Source organism: Cheilinus undulatus, linkage group 17 (assembly GCF_018320785.1).
Source record: "Cheilinus undulatus linkage group 17, ASM1832078v1, whole genome shotgun sequence".
NCBI classification, from domain to species: domain Eukaryota; kingdom Metazoa; phylum Chordata; class Actinopteri; order Labriformes; family Labridae; genus Cheilinus; species Cheilinus undulatus.
The window spans coordinates 5,306,256-5,324,501 of NC_054881.1; the positions used below are offsets into that span (position 1 = coordinate 5,306,256).

General features: G+C 40.2%; 1 protein-coding gene across 1 annotated transcript; it reads right to left on the minus strand.

The window, feature by feature from the left end:
- Nucleotides 1-98: 98 nt before the first annotated feature.
- On the minus strand, nucleotides 99-14,613 carry tor4aa (torsin family 4, member Aa). The gene is made up of 3 exons (XM_041810264.1): nucleotides 14,475-14,613; nucleotides 6,920-7,384; nucleotides 99-1,762 (listed from the first exon to the last, which is right to left on the minus strand). The coding sequence occupies exons 2-3, from the start codon at nucleotides 7,382-7,384 to the stop codon at nucleotides 920-922; spliced, it is 1,308 nt and encodes a 435-aa protein (XP_041666198.1). The 5' UTR covers nucleotides 14,475-14,613; the 3' UTR covers nucleotides 99-919.
- Between the last annotated feature and the right edge of the window lie 3,633 nt (nucleotides 14,614-18,246).

Here is an 18,246-nt window from a genome sequence, read left to right on the forward strand (position 1 = left end):
TCCTTCTTGCATGCTCACTTTTAACTGAACTCTAGGGGGTTGTTAAGAGCCTTGGAAATGTTTTTGCATCCATCCCCTGACTTAGACTTGTCAATAACCTTTTCTCTGAGTTGCTTGGAGTGTTCTTTTCATGGTGTAATTGTAGCCATGGATACTGATCAACCAGTGACTGGACCCTCAACATTCACCACACCCAGGTGATCCCCATTTCACTATGATTTCACTTGATTTATAGAACCCAAAAAAGGATAAAACACCCAGCGGGGTAAATACTGATTATAGACGCTGTATGTTGATCAGGATTTTCATTGTATTCTGTATGCATTCACATTTTACACAAGTCCCAACATTTTCAGAATTGGGGTAGTACAGCTACAGGGATATGCGATAAAAAGTCAAGATCTGACAAAAACAACCAAAAATTATTCATAAAAAAATCAGAGTAAATAACTTGCATGTCTGTGTAGAGCCTCCATAGCAGACAAGGTAAAATTATAGCTTTTGTCAATGGAGTCTGAAGCTTGCATCTTTTAAAAAGGGATCTTACTTCAACAAAAAGCCTTTCTGTCAGAGTTTTTAATAAATATCTGAGCTTGCTGGTGGCAGAAATAAGCTCTTTCGCATCTGTACAGGCAGGAAAGACCCGCTGGAGCTGCTTTAAAACTTTTATTTCCCCAGTAAGAAAAGAAGATTCAGCTCCAGGGTAGAAGTTTTTGTAGTAAAAGGATGTGGACTTTGTCAAACTTCACAGGATATTCTCACCACAGCGTTCAGATTGTTTTTTGTTTAACGTTATTACATAACAGCTTATGAAAGCTTTGGCCCCCAGTTTTGTCATTCAAGTGTAGTAAGCATGTAAGCTCTCTAAGTCTTCTCTGTCTTTCTTCATGGTTCAGAGAATGTGAAACATCCAAACACTTCACAGCAGGTTGACCTTTGCCACCACTTGTTTGCAGCCAGTCTGGGAATATTCATGCTCCCCTACCGCGGGATAATATTCAATCTCCCCCGCGAGGCGCTCGATGTTGGTGTGATCCGGGTAGAAACCCTCTCGAGTTATTTCATCCAGGAAACACTCCATCACGTGGCTTTTCTCCAGGAGGCCCAGAGGTAAGATATCCGCCTCCGTCCACAGCTGGTGCAGCTTCTCCAGCGTGTTTCTGAGAATAGGAGTCAGCTCTTTGACTAAGCGGCTTTGTGCAGCCGTAGAAACGCTTGAAGAGTTGTGCAGCATGTGTTTGGTGATGTGCGTGTGCCCCAGGTTGCTCAGGAACAGGTAGACGGCGTTTAGGTACTCATTGGACTGTTTGGAGGCGACCAGCTGCCACAGAGCGTCCAGGATCTCATCATGCATGTGCTCGGCCTCGTCGAAGATGAAGAGCGGGATCTTCTCTTCCTCCTCGGCTCGCTCCACCATCTCCGAGATGACAGTGGAGAGGTCACGGGCGCACCTCGGCGCGTCAGCCTCCAGGGGGCAGTGATGCAGGACGTAGTACTGAAGCACAAGCGTCTCCCCGACCACGGAGCGGAAGTGTCCTGCCAGCAGTCGTCCCAGGTGGCTCTTTCCAACACCGCTGGGGCCGTGCAGGGATACCACTAGAGGTTTATTGTGGACATAAGTGGACAGGTAGTCCTTCAGGTGGGCTAGCAGACCCTCCACTGCCCCCTGCTGTCCAAACACCTCCCTCCTCAGAGTCTTCTCCAAACCCTCCAGGTCATACCGCAGAACGTGGTCGTCCAGGTTCTCTATGGCGTTATACACCTGCAAAGAGACAGCAGACAAACATTCAAGACTTAATGTGAAGCTTCCAGAGCCACAATTCAGACCAAAATTCCTCCTTATTTCACATTTCCTGTGCCCTGTTTCACCAGCAAGCATCACAGATTCTGAGATAATTTTAAGCAACCATACATCTTGTTTTTTCTGTTTTGTTGATTCTTTTCTTTGGTTTGGAAAGCCTATTGGCTCTTGATCACTGGCACTTTTGCACTCCTCCCTCACATGGCAGCAAAGCTAAAGGTTAAGGTCAACGCTCAGAAGGCAACCCTTACAGCGCCCAAGCATGTTTAAGCCCAGAAGTCCACCATGTTCGACTCGTGTGGGTGCTCCTTTTCCTTGCAGCCGCTATCATTGTTCACTATCGCTGGAGCCAGTTGGTGAATTAAACTCTTGTTGAAGCCTTTCAGGAGCAAAGCAAAAACATAATTTCTACCTAGAAAAGCTCTTCAGTGTGGTTCTATCTTATTTTTTGATAAAGAAATGAAAAATGCCACCATGGCTTCACCTGAACCAATTTAAAAGGGGGGTCTGGCTGCAGACTGTTCATTTCTGAGAGCTATTCTCAAAGATCGTTCATCTGAAAGGCCAACTCTTTCAGGACTGAAATGCAAGCTTAATCTTTCTAAATTAAATTGGATTAAACTTCAAATTAGTGTAAAGACTTAGGTAAGGTTTAGTGTACCAAAAGTTTAAACCTGATTGCAAATGGCTTACAGGAAAAAAACTCGTCCTCCATGAAAACATTTCAACACAGCAAGCATAGCTAATGCAGCTCCAATAGCTACATAAGCTAATGTAGCTACGTAGCTAACATGGCTCAAGATAAGCCCACAAAGCAGCTCCCTAAGCTCCATACCTAAAGCTAAGCTCACAAAGCAGCTACATAAGCTACACAGCTATGTTCTCCACATAGCTATGTTGGCTACATTTGCTAAAGCTCATGTTGCTAAATCTAACTGAGCTACATTGACTTATGAAGTAACATTAATTACATAGCTAGCATAGCTATGTCAGTTTTAGCTAAAGCTAACAAAAGCTAAAGCAAGCTACTGTACTTCTGACCTTTTTCTCTGTTTTATTTATGATATGAAAATTAATTTTGTTTCTTGTTTTTTTGAAGACCGGCACGGCGGCACAGGGGTTAGCGCTGTTGCCTCACAGCAAGAAAGTTACTGGTTCGCTTCCCGCTCAGGGCCAGGGCCTTTCTGTGTGGAGTTTGCATGTGCACACGTTGGTTCTCCCGTGGTACTCCGGCTTCCTCCCACCACCAAAAACATGCTCATTAGGTTAATTGGTGATTTTGAATTACCCACAGGTGTGAATGTAAGCGTGCCTGGTCAGCCCTGGGATTGACTGGCGACCAGTCCAGGGTGTACCCCGATGACAGGTGGGATAAGCTCCAGCCCCCCCGCGACCCAGAATGGATTAAGGGGTATAGAAGATGGAGGGATGGATTATTTATGAAATGTTGCTTACTCTGCAAGTGAATGTAACTGCCAGATTTGGTTCATGAATGAAGTTAAATTTAACAAAAAAAAAATCAAATACATTGTACCAGCAAATTACGGCACCTCGGTTCTGAAACAGACAGGGTCTAAGGAGAAGGGTTGTGAGAGTGGCTGTCAGAGATGTGCAATCTGCAGCCAGACTGTCTTGAACCAATCACCGGTCACCATTGTTGACAAGCTTGCAACAAAACCAGACCCTGCCCAAAGCTACCACCTCCTTCTCCTCAAATGACACTGATTGGTTCATCCATTCTCAGAAGGGGCACAAAAGTTTCAGACTGCAGCTTCGCAAGATGGATTTGCCTGATGACAGACATGAAATCTGGTCAATTCCATCAGCTTTGCAAAGTCAGTAGCCCTGCAGGCCCGCTTGGACCTGGAGCAAATTGAATGCATGCAGGTGGGGACTGGGGAGGGCAGACAATCATGCGTCAACACTTCTGCAATAGTTGCAATACCAGGTTTCCTCTTGCTAAAGACCAGCAACTCCAGAGTTCTGACTGTTTTTGTCAATAGAGTCTGAAGGCTTTAAGGAGGTGATATAACAAATACTTCTGGTTTCAAAACATAACACTGAACATTTTCTAGAAGCTGCTGCAGCTGTTTCACTAAATGTTACTACACTCCATGGTTTTGTTGTACTTTTCATTACAATAATAACGTGCATATGAGCAGTATAGTGGTTTTGCTTCATGCACACTTAACATTTTTCTGCTTTTCTAACTGCTTTTTCCAAATGCTAATGCTATTTTGGTTGCAATCATACAAATAAAGAATTTGGACAGTATTCTTATGAACAATCTACTTGTTAAAAACTGAAGTAACTAAAGTTACAGTTTAAAAAAGCAGTGGACTGATTAGTAAGAAGCCACAGAAAAATGCCAAGCCTGTTCTTGTTTACCCCTGCAAACCAGTTCTTATCTCTGCAGATGGCTTTTGTGGGAATGCAGGCTAAAGAAAACAGCTCATGTCTAGGTTGAAATCTGCTCAGCTGCTGCAACATGTGAACCACTAGTTTATGTTTAAATCTGCAAAATAAACCACTTTTAACACTGCCGGATCCTCGCCACAATAAAGCAGGCAGAGACAACTACGGTCATGGCTGGATGAGCTTACTGAGAGGCCCCCAGGCTGAAATGAAGTGTGGGAACGGCACCAGGAGTCTAACAGCTAAATAGATGATAAGTGATCCTCCTTTGGATCTGAATGAAATACACTTTGTATTTTTTTTATTATCAGCCTGAATGAAAACGAACATGACCGAGCATGTAGGCAGTTCAGCCTATATTTACACCTGCTGAGTCACAAAGGAGATCAAGGTGATGTACATTCCTGACACACATTTTTCAACCTCATGGAGGATGACAAAATGTTATAAGTGTCAGGAGTGTTGCTGTATAAATCCAAACTATTTAGTTCTGTTCTTGAACTTCAATAGGAGTAAAATGAAGTTAAATATTATCACACAGAATAGCCTCTCTCTTATTTCTCATTACTCCTGTGTTGTGTACAAACCTTACCTCTTAAACATTGTATTTGGTTCTCATAATCCTAAAAACAAAACCCAAGCACAGCAGCAGATATCAACAGTTTTGAGTGCTCTGATGTAAAAACTGCTGTCTTAAAAACACAAAATAAAGAAGTTACAGAAAAAGATCTGCTTGAAGTTAAATTCTGAGATAGCCCAACGCACCATGCTAACAAGAGCTTATCGCAAGCAAGGGCTCATAGGAAATGCTTTCGTTTTGTAGAAATTCCAGCATGAACCGAAATGAAGAAACTGATGCAAGATTAAGTTAGGGACAGTGAGAACCTTGTTTTTTTTCATCAAACCACATGTCTGTCCATCAAAAAGAGTACATTGGTATAATGAATAGAAAAACTGAACTGAAAAAATATGACAAGGAGGACACATCAGAGGAACAGAGAGAAGGTCAGCATCAATAGGAATGAAGATCTGGATCACAAATGTGCAAAAATAATTTCCACACATTTTCCTGCAGGAAGCATTAAATACAGGAAAAGTCAAGTGATGATCAATCATCAGGTGTTGTTACCAACAGTCCTACATTTCTATTGACACTGGGATTTTTCTTCTGGTTCATATTGCTTTTATTAAATGATTCTGCTGTGAAGCAGGGAAATCTATGCACCAGTGGAGTTCAAGACCAATAACATCATATCATATCATAATGTACCTATTGTATCTTATTAATCATATCGTATCGTATTGTTTTACATCCTGTCATATCAAATTGTATCTATAAAATTGTATCGTTTGTATCGTATCATATATCTACTGTTTTATATCTGTCTTGTCTATTGTACTGTATCATATCATAAGGTATCGTATGTCTTGTATCGTATTTATCATTTCATATCATATTGTGTCAAACTCTGACGTATCTATCACATCATATTGTATCTCATATCTATTGTATCATATCACATATATCTTTCATATCATATTTATCATATTGCATTTATCGTATCAATCATATCATATATACTATTGTAGCCATTATATTGTATTAAATACTGATGTATCATATTGTATCATATCATATTGTATCTATCATACTTTATCATAGCAACTTTTTTGTATTGTATAATTCAGTGTTAATTTTTGGCAGCTATTTTTAATTTTAGGCTTAGTCTTTCTAGTTTTAGTTGACGAAAACATTTTAGTCCACGAAAAGTCCTCACATTTTAGTCTTTATCTTTAGTTTGAGCATTAATTTTCTTGGATAAATCTGGTACATAGTCATAGTACTGTGTTCTCTGCACAGTCAAACCTGGGGTCCCTGCTTTCTACAGCTGTGAGGCAGAATAGATACAGATGCATTGTATTTTGACAGATTTACCCACAGTGGAGAATTATCATGGTTTTTGAATGTCCGACGAAAACTACGTTACATTTTAGTCTAGTTTTAGTCATCTTGACGAAAACTAAAGTTACTTTTTGTCAGTTTTAGTCATCACAGATCTATTTTTGTTTGTCTTGGTCTAGTTTTTGTCATGGAAGAAAAGGCTGTCGACGAACATTTTTAGTCATAGTTTTAGTCGACGAAATTAACACTGGTATCATAACTCTATCATATCATATTTATCATATTAGGTTCATCATATCTATCATATTGTACCATCTCATATATTTTGTATTGTATCTATAATATCATAGCATATCGTATCATATCTATCATATTGTATCTACCATAACATAGCTATAGTCTGTCATATTGCATCATATTGTATCTACTTTTGTATCCTATCTACCAACGATACAGGGTTGTTTAGTTTTAACATTGAAAAACTTGAGATTTAACTTGTTTTTAATCACTGATCAGTCAGGAATAAATGTGTTCTGTTCAAACCTTCTATGTCATTAATCAGGAGAAGTGTGCTGTCAGCATGGTGTTTAGCTTCCTGTTAACACTCACAGTAATCTTCAGTAATCTTCACCCATTTAACTCCTCTTTAGACAATGACTAACTTTACTATGAGAAAAACATCCTTATAGATTTTCTTTTATGGTGAATGTGGTTATAATAATCTGGTTAAAGTTCCTTAAATGCTTTTTTAAAAATGGAGTAATTCCTGTAAATGAAACAGCTGATATCTGGTGACCTACCTGTACAAAAACGATGGCAAACAGCAGGTAGAGGCAGTATTTGGCTCTGCTGCGCTCCTGCTTTGGTGGACTCCTGCACCCTCCTCTGTTAGGAAACAAAACCCTCTTCCTCCTCCTCTTCTTCTTCCTCTGAGGAGCTGAGGATGACAGGGAGGAGAAGGCTGCAGGGGTGACTCCGTCAAAGGTGAAGATTTTGGGGCTGGTTCTGACTGGAGCACCTGTAAACGTCCCGGCTCCGTTCAGAGCCAGAGTCATCTCCTGCCGTCTCTTCTTCATGGCCTGGTACTTCTGTTTGATCCGGATGACGGCGCGCAGAGACGAGGAGAAGCTGGACAGGCTCGGAGTCGGACTGCCTCTGTGTTTTTCATCCCTCTCTTCTTCTTTCTCCACCTCTCCGTTCGTCTCTTCATCCAACTCTCCCTCTGTCTGAGAGGAGGAGGAGCTGCTGCTGTCCTGGTCGCTCATCTGCAGAGAAACACAATGGCTTTACTCACAAATGAATACTTTTTTAATCAATGAGGGGTTACATGAAGACAGCTGGGATTCTGGGGATCACAAATCCATGGAGAAAAGAACCAGACTGAGCCGTTCCACTGAGCTATGTGGAACATTCAAGCTTCATTCAGCTCTTTGTTTTGGTTTTAGGTCTGCCAGTCCAGTTTCTTTACTCCAGTGAAACCCTCTCTGTGCCTGCCAACAAACATCAGACCAACACAGTCACACACTGAGTAGCAACAAGGCCAGATTCCTAATGACTTCCTCTGTCTGATGGTCACCTGAGTCAGCAAAATATCAGAAGAATCATCATAAAATATGTCCTGTTGTTATGAATATGCATGCCAAAAAGGATGTTTTACACCAACTTTCCACATAAAGATGCCTTTTAGGCAGCAGGATGCACAATCATTTAGTACTTCATCACTCTGTTGACTGCTTTTTTTCAAACTCATAAACTAACATTTGTGTGTTGCTACCATGGAGGTACAAGTACCAGCCAAATTCTCACATCACAAACAGATTAGGCAGCCCTTCTTTCACAATGCTTGTCTAGGGTAAAAATGTTTTTTCTTTTCAGCCAGTCAGCGGTGGACTGAAGCTCTGCATAAAAGATCTGACCACCATGGTTTCAACTTGGTGAACTTCCTGGTGTTTATTATCCTACAGCAGATTCTCTACATTCAAGAATCTCTGTTTCAACATTCATTCTCCTTTGAAAGGAGCCAGTGGTCCTTATATTTATTTACTCACTTTCTTTTATTCTATCCTTGCTTTTTCTCTTTGTCCGGCCTGCCCACAGAACAGGCTGGACCCCTGACAAACCAGAGAATGGCCCATCCCACTTCATTTATTTATTAATGATTTCATTGTATTTGGTTTTCGCCCATTTCTGCCACTTTTCCCAATTGTAGCTGCCTTGTGCCATTTTTTTGGCTATTTTCAGCTCCTTTTTTTTTTTCATTTACCCGATTTTTACAGCTTTTTGAAAATGTTTGCCAGTTCCCACTCCTCTTTTTAGACTACTTTAAAATTTTTTGCCACTTTTATCCCATTTGTGCCTTTTTTCACCCATTTCTGTCATTTTTTGAACAATTGTTTCCCCCTTTTTTTAACCATTTCCATAACATCTTTTTGTTTGCCATAACATCTTTTTGCCTACTTAAGCAGTTTTTGACCCTGTTTTGTCTATTTTCCCCAGTTTTGCTGCTTTTAAACTATTAATACAAAATTAGAAATATATCAACCCATTCTTGCCAATTTTCACCCATTTTTTCTCTTCAAATTACTAAATTATTCATTATATTTCAAAAAAGTTTCCTCACTTTTTTCTAATTCATTTTCTGACATCCTGACATTTGTGTACATCACAGCCTTGCTATAAATTCTAACCTTACTTTCCTAATAGTTTAGTGCGTCCATCTACATTGTTAACATTATGAATATAAAGGTAATTCAGTTTTAATAAAAGGGATTTACATTTTTAAAAAGATTGTACTCCAGCATAAATAAAGGAAAATTATTTGGGTAAGAGACAGCGTACACCCTGGACTGGCCACTGGTCCATCACAGTGCTGAAATACAAGGACAGCTCACACTCACACCTATGGGCAATTTAGAGTCCCTGGTTAAACTAACAAGCATGTCTTTGGTCTGTGGGAGGAAGCCAGAGTACCTGAGGAGATCCCACTCAGAACCCACTCCCGCTGAGCCAGCTTAGCTAAACCAGCACCATGATCATTTGATCAGGGCTGTCAAACACTCAACACTATTCTTCCTTTACTGGGCAGTGACTTTAATATTTTGAGTTTATTTTGCATTCAAACAGTTTTTTTTTTTCAGTTTGGATGCCTGTATTAAACTAAGGGTGTTTGACTTCCTGTTTTTATCTACACCTGATTTTATTTTGAAAGAAAAGGAGGAACTTTGTTTGGGTGGACTGTAGATTGTGACATTAAAAAGGAACAGAAAAACAAACTTGCTATGGATTGAAAAGGAAATAAAGGAACCAAAAAGAGTGAATATTTGATAACACAAGGTTCAGACAACTTTGACTTGTCCACTGAGCGGTCTGTGAGTTTTTTAAATGAGACATGAAGGAAGAGTAGTAGACTTATTTAATATATCTGTGACTGCAGGGAGACGCTGACGGGGCAATAATCACACCTGGTCTTGGTTGCATTTTTCAAAAGTTGGTAAATTTGAGTGTGGGGCTCACGAATGATGAGACAGTGCTCAGTGACTGTCCCGTTAAGATACGTTTAGGGGTGCTAGCTTAGCTTGGTTGGTGCAGAAGGGTTGGAGTCTGATCATTTCCTGATCACGCTCCCGTTGGGTGGATGTCATTCCCTACTTCCTCTCCCTGTCCTATCACAATAAAGGCAAAAATGTTAACAGAAGCTTTTAATTCTCACTCTCTTTTTATGGATTTATAGTGTAAATATGGTAATGACTAACGCACCAAAAAAAGTGCACCTCCTTCCTTCATCTTGAATATAAATGCGGGGAAAAGAAAAGGAACCAGAGTTTCAGCAGCTCAAACAGAGCTGTGTTTACACCGCCTATCAGACTTCCTCTCTGTTATCGAAACCATTTTCAACATCCACCCTAGCGGGGGAGGGCGGGCTGCTACTACAGACCACAAACTGATGAGGGATACATACAGCTTCATCATACAGCCACTTAATCTGCAATAAAATGTCCCGTACATTCAGAGCTATACTGGGACAAACATCTGCATTCAGTTTAAACGTGACTGCTGGGAAAGGACAGGGTGGGTCTGACAGTCAGAGAGGAGGGGTGTGTGAGAGAAATAGTTGAGCTAGAGGTGCCATAATACAGTCAGTCATTTCCTGTGAGTTGTAAAAGCAGAGTTAAATAACAGAAGTTCAAAGAGGGGCAGGATAAGATAGACTTAGTTCACTTTTATAACCGATGTTTGTGGTGGTCAAACTATGAAGATTGTTGAGTTTGGGTGGATTCTGAGTGTTGTTAGGATGAAGAATTTCTCACCAGAGAGCTGATAAGACCTCAGCTCACTCAGTGGTCAGCTCATGTCTCCTCTGATAGCAGCTATTATGTTAAATCTCGCTGCTTTATCAGCTCTAATTGAACTTTTTTGCTGTTTTCATGACACCCCCCCCCCCTTAATATAAATTCCTGCTACAGAGCTGTTGTTTTCTCTCTAACTCTGGATTCAAATCAAGTATTAGACTTTGGAAATGTTCCTGCAGAAAGAGGGAAGTGCAATCCCTCCAGGAACGTCCAACTGGCTGCTGCATGGTTATGATAACTCCATCTGCTTCAGTGCAAACCAGCCAGCTTTAGTATGTATGTTTAGTATGCATTATATACTTTGCAATTTATGCAAAAGCTGAACGTGCATGCGTTATGTCGGCTTTCTGATCAAGCTGTAGTTGCAAAATCACGCAATTCCTCAGGTTCACTTCACCACAACCTGATTATTAATGTTAAATTTCCAAGAAGTCATATCAGTAAGCAGAGGCTGAGATCCTCAGACCAAAATATGATGGCTGAACTATGTGATAAACAAAAACTAAACACAGCAGCTCTTATGGAGGAAGATTTTGAATTGATCTACCTCCTGAAACAGCCTGATCTGTTGGTTTTTTTTTTTCAAATAACTTTCTAAAATTCTTCTTTACAATTCATTTTCTGTGATTTTACGTAATGGTGTTATAAGGGCTGTTAAAAGATCAGATTTCATATGATGGCAGCAAAATAAGCAATCCTAAGCAGCCAATATTTCACAATTTCTTGTTTTTAATCACCCAAAGTTGCATGCAGAGACCTGTACATGGTCTAACATGCATAGGCATTAGAAACACTGCAAGATTTTGTGCAATTTCAGCAATTTCTGCAATTTCATAGGACTTTAATTTTTACTGCCATAGCACTGAGAATGCTTTTAGTATGATGACAGGGCTTTTGCTGTGCTGTTGTCTGTCAGATATCACTCTGCTATGCTAACCAGGGCCGGCCCAAGCTTACTTGGGGCCCTAAGCAAAGTTTGATTGGGGACCCCCTAACCGCTGAAAAAATGAGGTAACAGAACATGAGATTTTGTTCATTTTATTTCAAACCACATTATAGATGTTGGGAGAAATTTAACATATAACGTTGCGTACATTACTGTAGTTAAACCTGAAGTGATTTGTCTCAGTGTATTTTTTTAAATGGGTTAAACTAGACTCGTGTATTCGACCATTGTGTATGAACTGTCTTTTTAGTCCACTGATGATCATCCCTGTACATAATGGTAGTGGCTATTAGATCCACACTTTTGGCCCACTGGCATGCATGCAGTAAGTTCAGCTGTGAGCTGGATTTTTGTGGATCTGGGAAGGACTGTGATTGTCTCTGGGAGATCAGGAAGTCTTCCACTCCTCTGTCTCTGCTGTGTGGAGTAATTTGGTAACAAACTTAAGAAAACCACAAGTTTAACAGGACTCCAGTTCATGTTGAGCCACTGTAACACTGCTCCGATGCAGAGACACTGTTTTGACTGTTGCGTGGTCCGTTCAAGAACATGATGTTACATTCATTTTAATGAACAGACTTGAGAAACAGCCTAAAACAGCGTTATACAAATTCCCTGATGTAAAACATCGACTTAAACTATTGAATCTAAGGTGGGGCTCTGTTTCTTCCTGACTTTTACTCCCAGCACCCCATTCCCTTTCAGAGCCTGGCTGATCTCACTATAGTTTGCTTCTGAACTGCCTGTGAACATTCACTTCCTCGCCCTTGGGGGCCCCCTGGTTGCAACGGGGCCCTAAGCAGCCGCTTATGTCGCTTATGCTTCAAGCCTCTTGTGTGTATTTAAACATCAATGAGGGTGCTGAAGTAATCCAATCCATGGCAGAATTTTTTCTGGTGTCAGTAATTATATGGGATTACTGCTCACCATTAACTGTAAGCATTTTTGATTTAATTTTTCCAACTTTACACTGAATTTTAAAATCCTGGTATCATGACAAGCCTAGCTGCTTGCCTGCTTCCAAGAGCTGGTCACCTGGCCAAACTGAGCGATCAGGGGGGAGAAGGGCCTTAGTAAGAGAGGTCTTTGGAGGTTTTTTTTGCAAACTCCAAGCAGAATTTAAAGGGGACATATTATGCAAAAATCCCTCTCTACAGGATCTCTGTCGCTCAGTCAGAGTGACTGGCTACCTCTCTTACAAAGCCCCTTTGGTCCCATGATCGCTCATTATGGGCGACCAGCTCTTGGATGAGTCCTGGTTGTGCCAAACTTCTTCCGCTTTCAGTGCAGTAGAACTTTTTTGCCGCCTTCCCCAGATCTGTCCTGTCAACCATCCTGTCTCTGAGCTCTGCTGCAGCTCCTTTGACCTCATGGCTTGGTTTTTGCTCTGATATCATCGTCAGCTGTGAGGCCTTCTATAGAGAGGTGTGTGCCTTTCCAGATCTTGTCCAATCAATTTAATTTAGCACAGGTGGGCTCTGATCAAGGAGTAGAAACATCTCAGCAAAGATCAGAGGAATGGGAGGAACATCAGCTACATTAAAGTGTTTTTGCAAAGGGTCTGAGTACTTAAGGCAATGAGACATTTCAGTTTTTTATTTTTAATACATTTTTAAAATGTCTAAAATTATGTTTTCACTTTATCATGATGGGGCACTGAGTGTAGATTAATGAGAATAAAAATGATTTTTTTTTCTGTAGCATCAGGCTGCAACATGAAAATATGAAAAAGTGAAAGAGAAGAACGCTGTATTTTTAAATATCTAATAAATGTGAGAATGCACTTTTAACAAAGACCAATACTACTCCCTCATTTCACCACATCACCCCCATCCTACAGCAACTTCACTGGCTCAGATTCAGATTACAATTCAAAATCATTCTGCAGGCATTCATGCCATCCTCAATCTCACCCCCTTTATCTCTCTATCTCCTCCACATAGCCACCTCCTCCTGTTCCCTCAGATCCTCCTCCTCCATCCACCTCACCATGCCCTCTGTCCACCTCAGAACCACGGGGAGCAGAGCTGCTCCCCAACTCTGGAACTCACTCCCACCAGACATCCAGAACATTGACTCTCTCCCTTTTCCTCAAATCTAGACTCAAAACCCACCTGTTCAGGATAGCCTACTTAATCTGTTGTTTTATTGTACTTGTTTTTATCTGTAAAGTGACCTTGAGTGTTGAGAAAGGCGCTTATTCATAAAATATATTATTGTTATTGCTATAAAGGATATCTTAAACTGAATTTATGTTAAGAGCCTGTTTGCCTTGTTAAACAAGCCTGGATTTGTCTGCAAAAATGGTGCAATGAGCCTGCAAACTTTTCTGTGAAATCATGCTGGTCTTGGTTTATCGAGTTTTTTTTATTTTTAGCCATACAGAAAAGGAGGAACTATCAGTTACACCCAGATGAGGTCAGGCCATCAAACAAAAGTGTCACACAGATATTAACATAATCAAACTCGTGCCAATCATTGACAAGACTTGTGGGAAATGAAAGGAGGAAGAACATCCAGGTTACTAGGGAGGAAAACTAAGAGAATAGAGAGCTTTGTGTTGGTTATTAGTGTTGGCACTGACTCAGCATCGTCTCTGCTGAAGTTGTACTACTCGTGTGTCCAAGCCTTTTTTACATCAGCACATAAGAATTCAGCCCAGAGGAGAGTGTCAGTGTTTTATCTGTCTGTTCACATGCATGGACCTGAAGGGACTGGCTGCATACCAAACATTTTACAGGTCAGTGTGTGAGAAGTGTACATTTAGAACGTTTCTGTCCTCAAGTCTGCAGGTTTAGGTGCAAGAATGTGCAAATATTTAAAAGCTGAGAACATACAAAGAGAAAAAGGTTGTAGCTTTATGAAGGTGTGTCTTTTACGAGAGGGATTTCACCCTTTTTTAAATACAGATTAGAGCCAGATACTGAATTAATGCCTCCCATATAGCTGCTCTTACTCACTTCACCCTGCAGGCTTCTATGCAAAAAAGGAAAAGGGGGAAATAGTGCAAGAAAAAAATGAGGTGAAATAAAAACATGTAAAAAGCTACATTTCTCCTACCTTTAATGTGGCTCAGCTCTTCCCAAAGAGAAACCCTTCAGCGTTGAGGTTTTACTCCATATTCTGCGAGGAGGAGAAGCAGAGAAGAGTCTCAGTCACACACAGCTCAACTCAGGAAGAGACCTCCTATCTGTCTTACCTCCTGATCCTGTTCTAGACCATCTGCAGGCTCCGCCCCTTTTTATTTTCTCTCTCTCTGCTCTCTAGTTTCTGCTCTGACACCAAACACCACGCTGGCTTTATTTAACATCTGATAACACGTCTTTTTTTTTTTACAGCTCCAATACAGATGAGGAGCTTTCTTTGTCACTTTTTTTTATAAAGTTTCAATGAGGGGTCAAACTAGAAAATGCACTTCAGGAAGAAGCTGCACTGTTTGGCTGTGTGCAGAAAATGTTGATGCTTTTCTGCTAATGCTGCGTATGAAAAATATTCAATCACTTTAGTAAGCTTGGAATGAGAACCAGCTGGTGGTTATACACATCCACAAAACAAACTATGCTGGATGGTGAAAGTACAGTGGAGGGTCTAAGAGAAGGGCTGTGGTGGGGGGATAAAGGCGGGAGCTTCCAGGGGTCCAGTCAGATAGGGGGCCCATGGAGGTCAGCAAAAATATGATCCATTATAAAGTCAAGCTGTGCTAAACACATTTTATCCTTAACCTAAATGATAACCACTCTTATGAAAGACACAACAGATGAATTTAATTTCTCATGCAGGAGTACATTATATTTTTTCTTCAAAAAGAAAATCCTTTTTCTAAAACCAAAATTACCTTTTTTTTTGGGTAATGTTTATGATGAGAATGGGCACATTAAATAATCCACTTGGAAAGTAATGTCAGACTTCATAGCTAGGCCATGATGAGCACAAATGTCAGGATGCCAGAGAATAAAGTAGAAAGGACCGAGATAATATTAAGAGAAGAAATAATTGTAAAAGGGGCAAAAAAGTTAAAAATTGGCCAAATGGGTAATAAGTGGAAAAATGGGTTCAAAGAAACAAAAATGGGATAAAAGTAAGTGGCTAAAAAGGGTTGAGAAAGAAAAAAAGAGTAAAAAAAGGGGTGAAAAAAATGGCCAGAAAAATGGTGAAAAACAGTTAAAAAGTGTCAATCATAGGCAAAAATGGCTGCAAAGTGTAAAAATGGGTTCATAGAAACAAAAATGGGGCAAAAGTTAGTGGCTAAAAGGGGTTAAGAAAGTAAGAAATGGGTAGGAAAATGGCCAGAAAAATGGTGAAAAGCAGTGAAAAAGTGTCAATCAAGGGCAAAAGGTGTCAAAAATGGGTAAAAAGTGAAAAAAAAATGGTTATGAAATGAAAAAGGGTAAGAAAATGAGACGGAAAATGGTGGGAAACTGTTGAAAAGGGGAAAATGGATGCGGAAGTGGATGAAAAAAGGGAAAGTGGCAACAATGGAGTTAAAAAAGGATTAAACAAAGTAGTAAAAATATGTTAAGTTAGAAAAAATGGATGAAAGGTGGCAAAAGTGGGTTAATAAATGCAAAAAAATAATAATAATAATAAAATTTAAAAAAAAAATGGGCAGAAATGGGTTAACCATGTCAAAAACGGGTGAAATTGGCCACTGATGGCTACAGAGGATAAATAAGTTGAAAAGTGGCAAAAATTGGCAGTCAGTGTATTGAAAAGGACTTGAAAGTAGCAAAAATAGATGAAGAGTAGGAAAAATGGGTGGAAAAGAGGGAAAAAGGGGTTCAAAGAAGCAAAAATTGGTTCAGAAGTGCAAAAAAAGTAAAAAATTGGCAGAAAAAATGGAAAAAGCAGTTAAAATAATAAGTAGTGAAAAGGGGTTAAAAATAGCAAAAATAGGTCAAGTGGGGAAAAAGGGGCACATAAAGTAGTGAAAAAGCATTTTAAAAAGTTGGGGCGCTGCGTAAAATGTAAATAAAAACAGAATGCAATTATTGTCAAATCTCATAAAGCCATACTTTATTCACAACAGAACATAAACAACAAAGACAACATATCAGATGTTGAAACAGAGACGTTTTACCATTTCATAAAAATATCAGCTCATTTTGAATTTGATGAAAAAAAAAACAAATCAGAAAAGTAGGGACAGGGCCATGTTTACTACTGTGTAGCATTTCAGTCTGTAAACATCTGGGAAGCGAGGAGACCAGTTTCTGGAGTTTTGGAAGAGGAATGTTGTCCCATTCTTGTCTGATACAGGCGTCCAGCTGCTCAACAGTCCTGGTTCTTTCCTGATGTGCTTGGTGGGGTTGAGGTCAGAACTCATCAAACCATGTCTTTGTAGTCCTTGCTTTCACAGTCACGTTGGAATAGAAAAGGGCCGTCCTCAAACTGTTGCCACACAGTTGAAAGCATAGCATTGTCCAAAATGTCTTGGTACGCTGAAGCATTAAGACTGGTCTTCACTGGAGATGAGGGGGCTAGCCTAAACCCTGAAAATCAGCCCCATACCATTATCCCTCCTCCACCAAACTTCACAGTTGGCACAAAGCAGTCAGGCAGGTAATGTTCTCCCAATATCTGCCAAACCCAGACTTAACCATGTCACTGCCAGACAGAGAAGTATCACTCCACAGAAGACATTTCCACTGCTCCACATTCCAGTGTCGGTGTGCTTTACATCACTCCATCTGATACTTGCTGATGTGAGGCTTGCACGCAGTCGCTTGGCCGTGGAAACCCACTCATAAAGCTCCCGCCACAGTTTTAGTGTTAATGCCAGTGGAAGTTCACTTCCTAAAGCCAGAGGAATCCTTCACTTTAAAACTTAAATAAAGCAAGTCTTGTCTACCACGACTGACTTGTCCAGCGTATCATTTCTGCAGAAACACTGGATGTTATTAAGACCTGCCACACAAGGAAGCAGGGGATGCTACAGATGTATCTTATTTATGTTTTGTGTTGAACCATGAATATTCTTTTTCCATCAGCTGCAGCTTCTGTCGCCCAGAATCTCATTTGTTTCACTATGGTCCTTCGTTTGCTTTCGTCACAGGTGAGAGGGTGGATTCAAAGGAAATTATTCCCATGATTCCCATGGTGAGTATCAGAAGTTTCCAAAGAATGTTTGATGCTTTTAAGTTAATCCATAAAAACCACTTAAATCCACCACCTGCTGTTCTACATCATTGTTCTACCTTTCACTCGCTTTCTTTAGTCATGTGCTCTTTTCCTTTGGGTTTATGAAAGCAAACACTGATTTAGGTTTTGAGCTGTCAGGTGGAAAAACAAAGATAGTACACCGTCATCTTTAGTTCTGTAAAAACATGACCAGATTTTCCGCATGGTCACGTTGTGCAAACAAAAGGTTTTTATCAAAGGCAATTAATGACAGAGCTTTAATGTGTGGGTGTAGATTTGAAAGGCTTCACTGGAGACTGAAATATGAAACTTAGAGGCGTGGGAAGCTTTTACATTCTTATTTGTTTACTAATTAACCAGATAAAAGTCTTTACTCTCACTGGGGAGCAGTTTTGATGAAGTCCAACTCTGCATGAGCTTTTTTTACAATCTGATTTAATTGTTTTAAGGAGAGAAAACTTTAAATTTCAGTATTTGAAAACTTTAGTTACCTTCAAGAAACTAGGGCTGCAAACAGCCCTGAATAAGCGCTTACACCTCTGCACACGTCTGGGTTGGGTGCACATCAGGATCCTGGCAATGTTTTAAAAAGGGCTGCAGCACTGACCCCCATCAGACACAACAATGAACTGTTATGTCTTTTACGGAAATCATCAAGTGAGACCACATAATGTCAACACCAGGGTAAGCTACA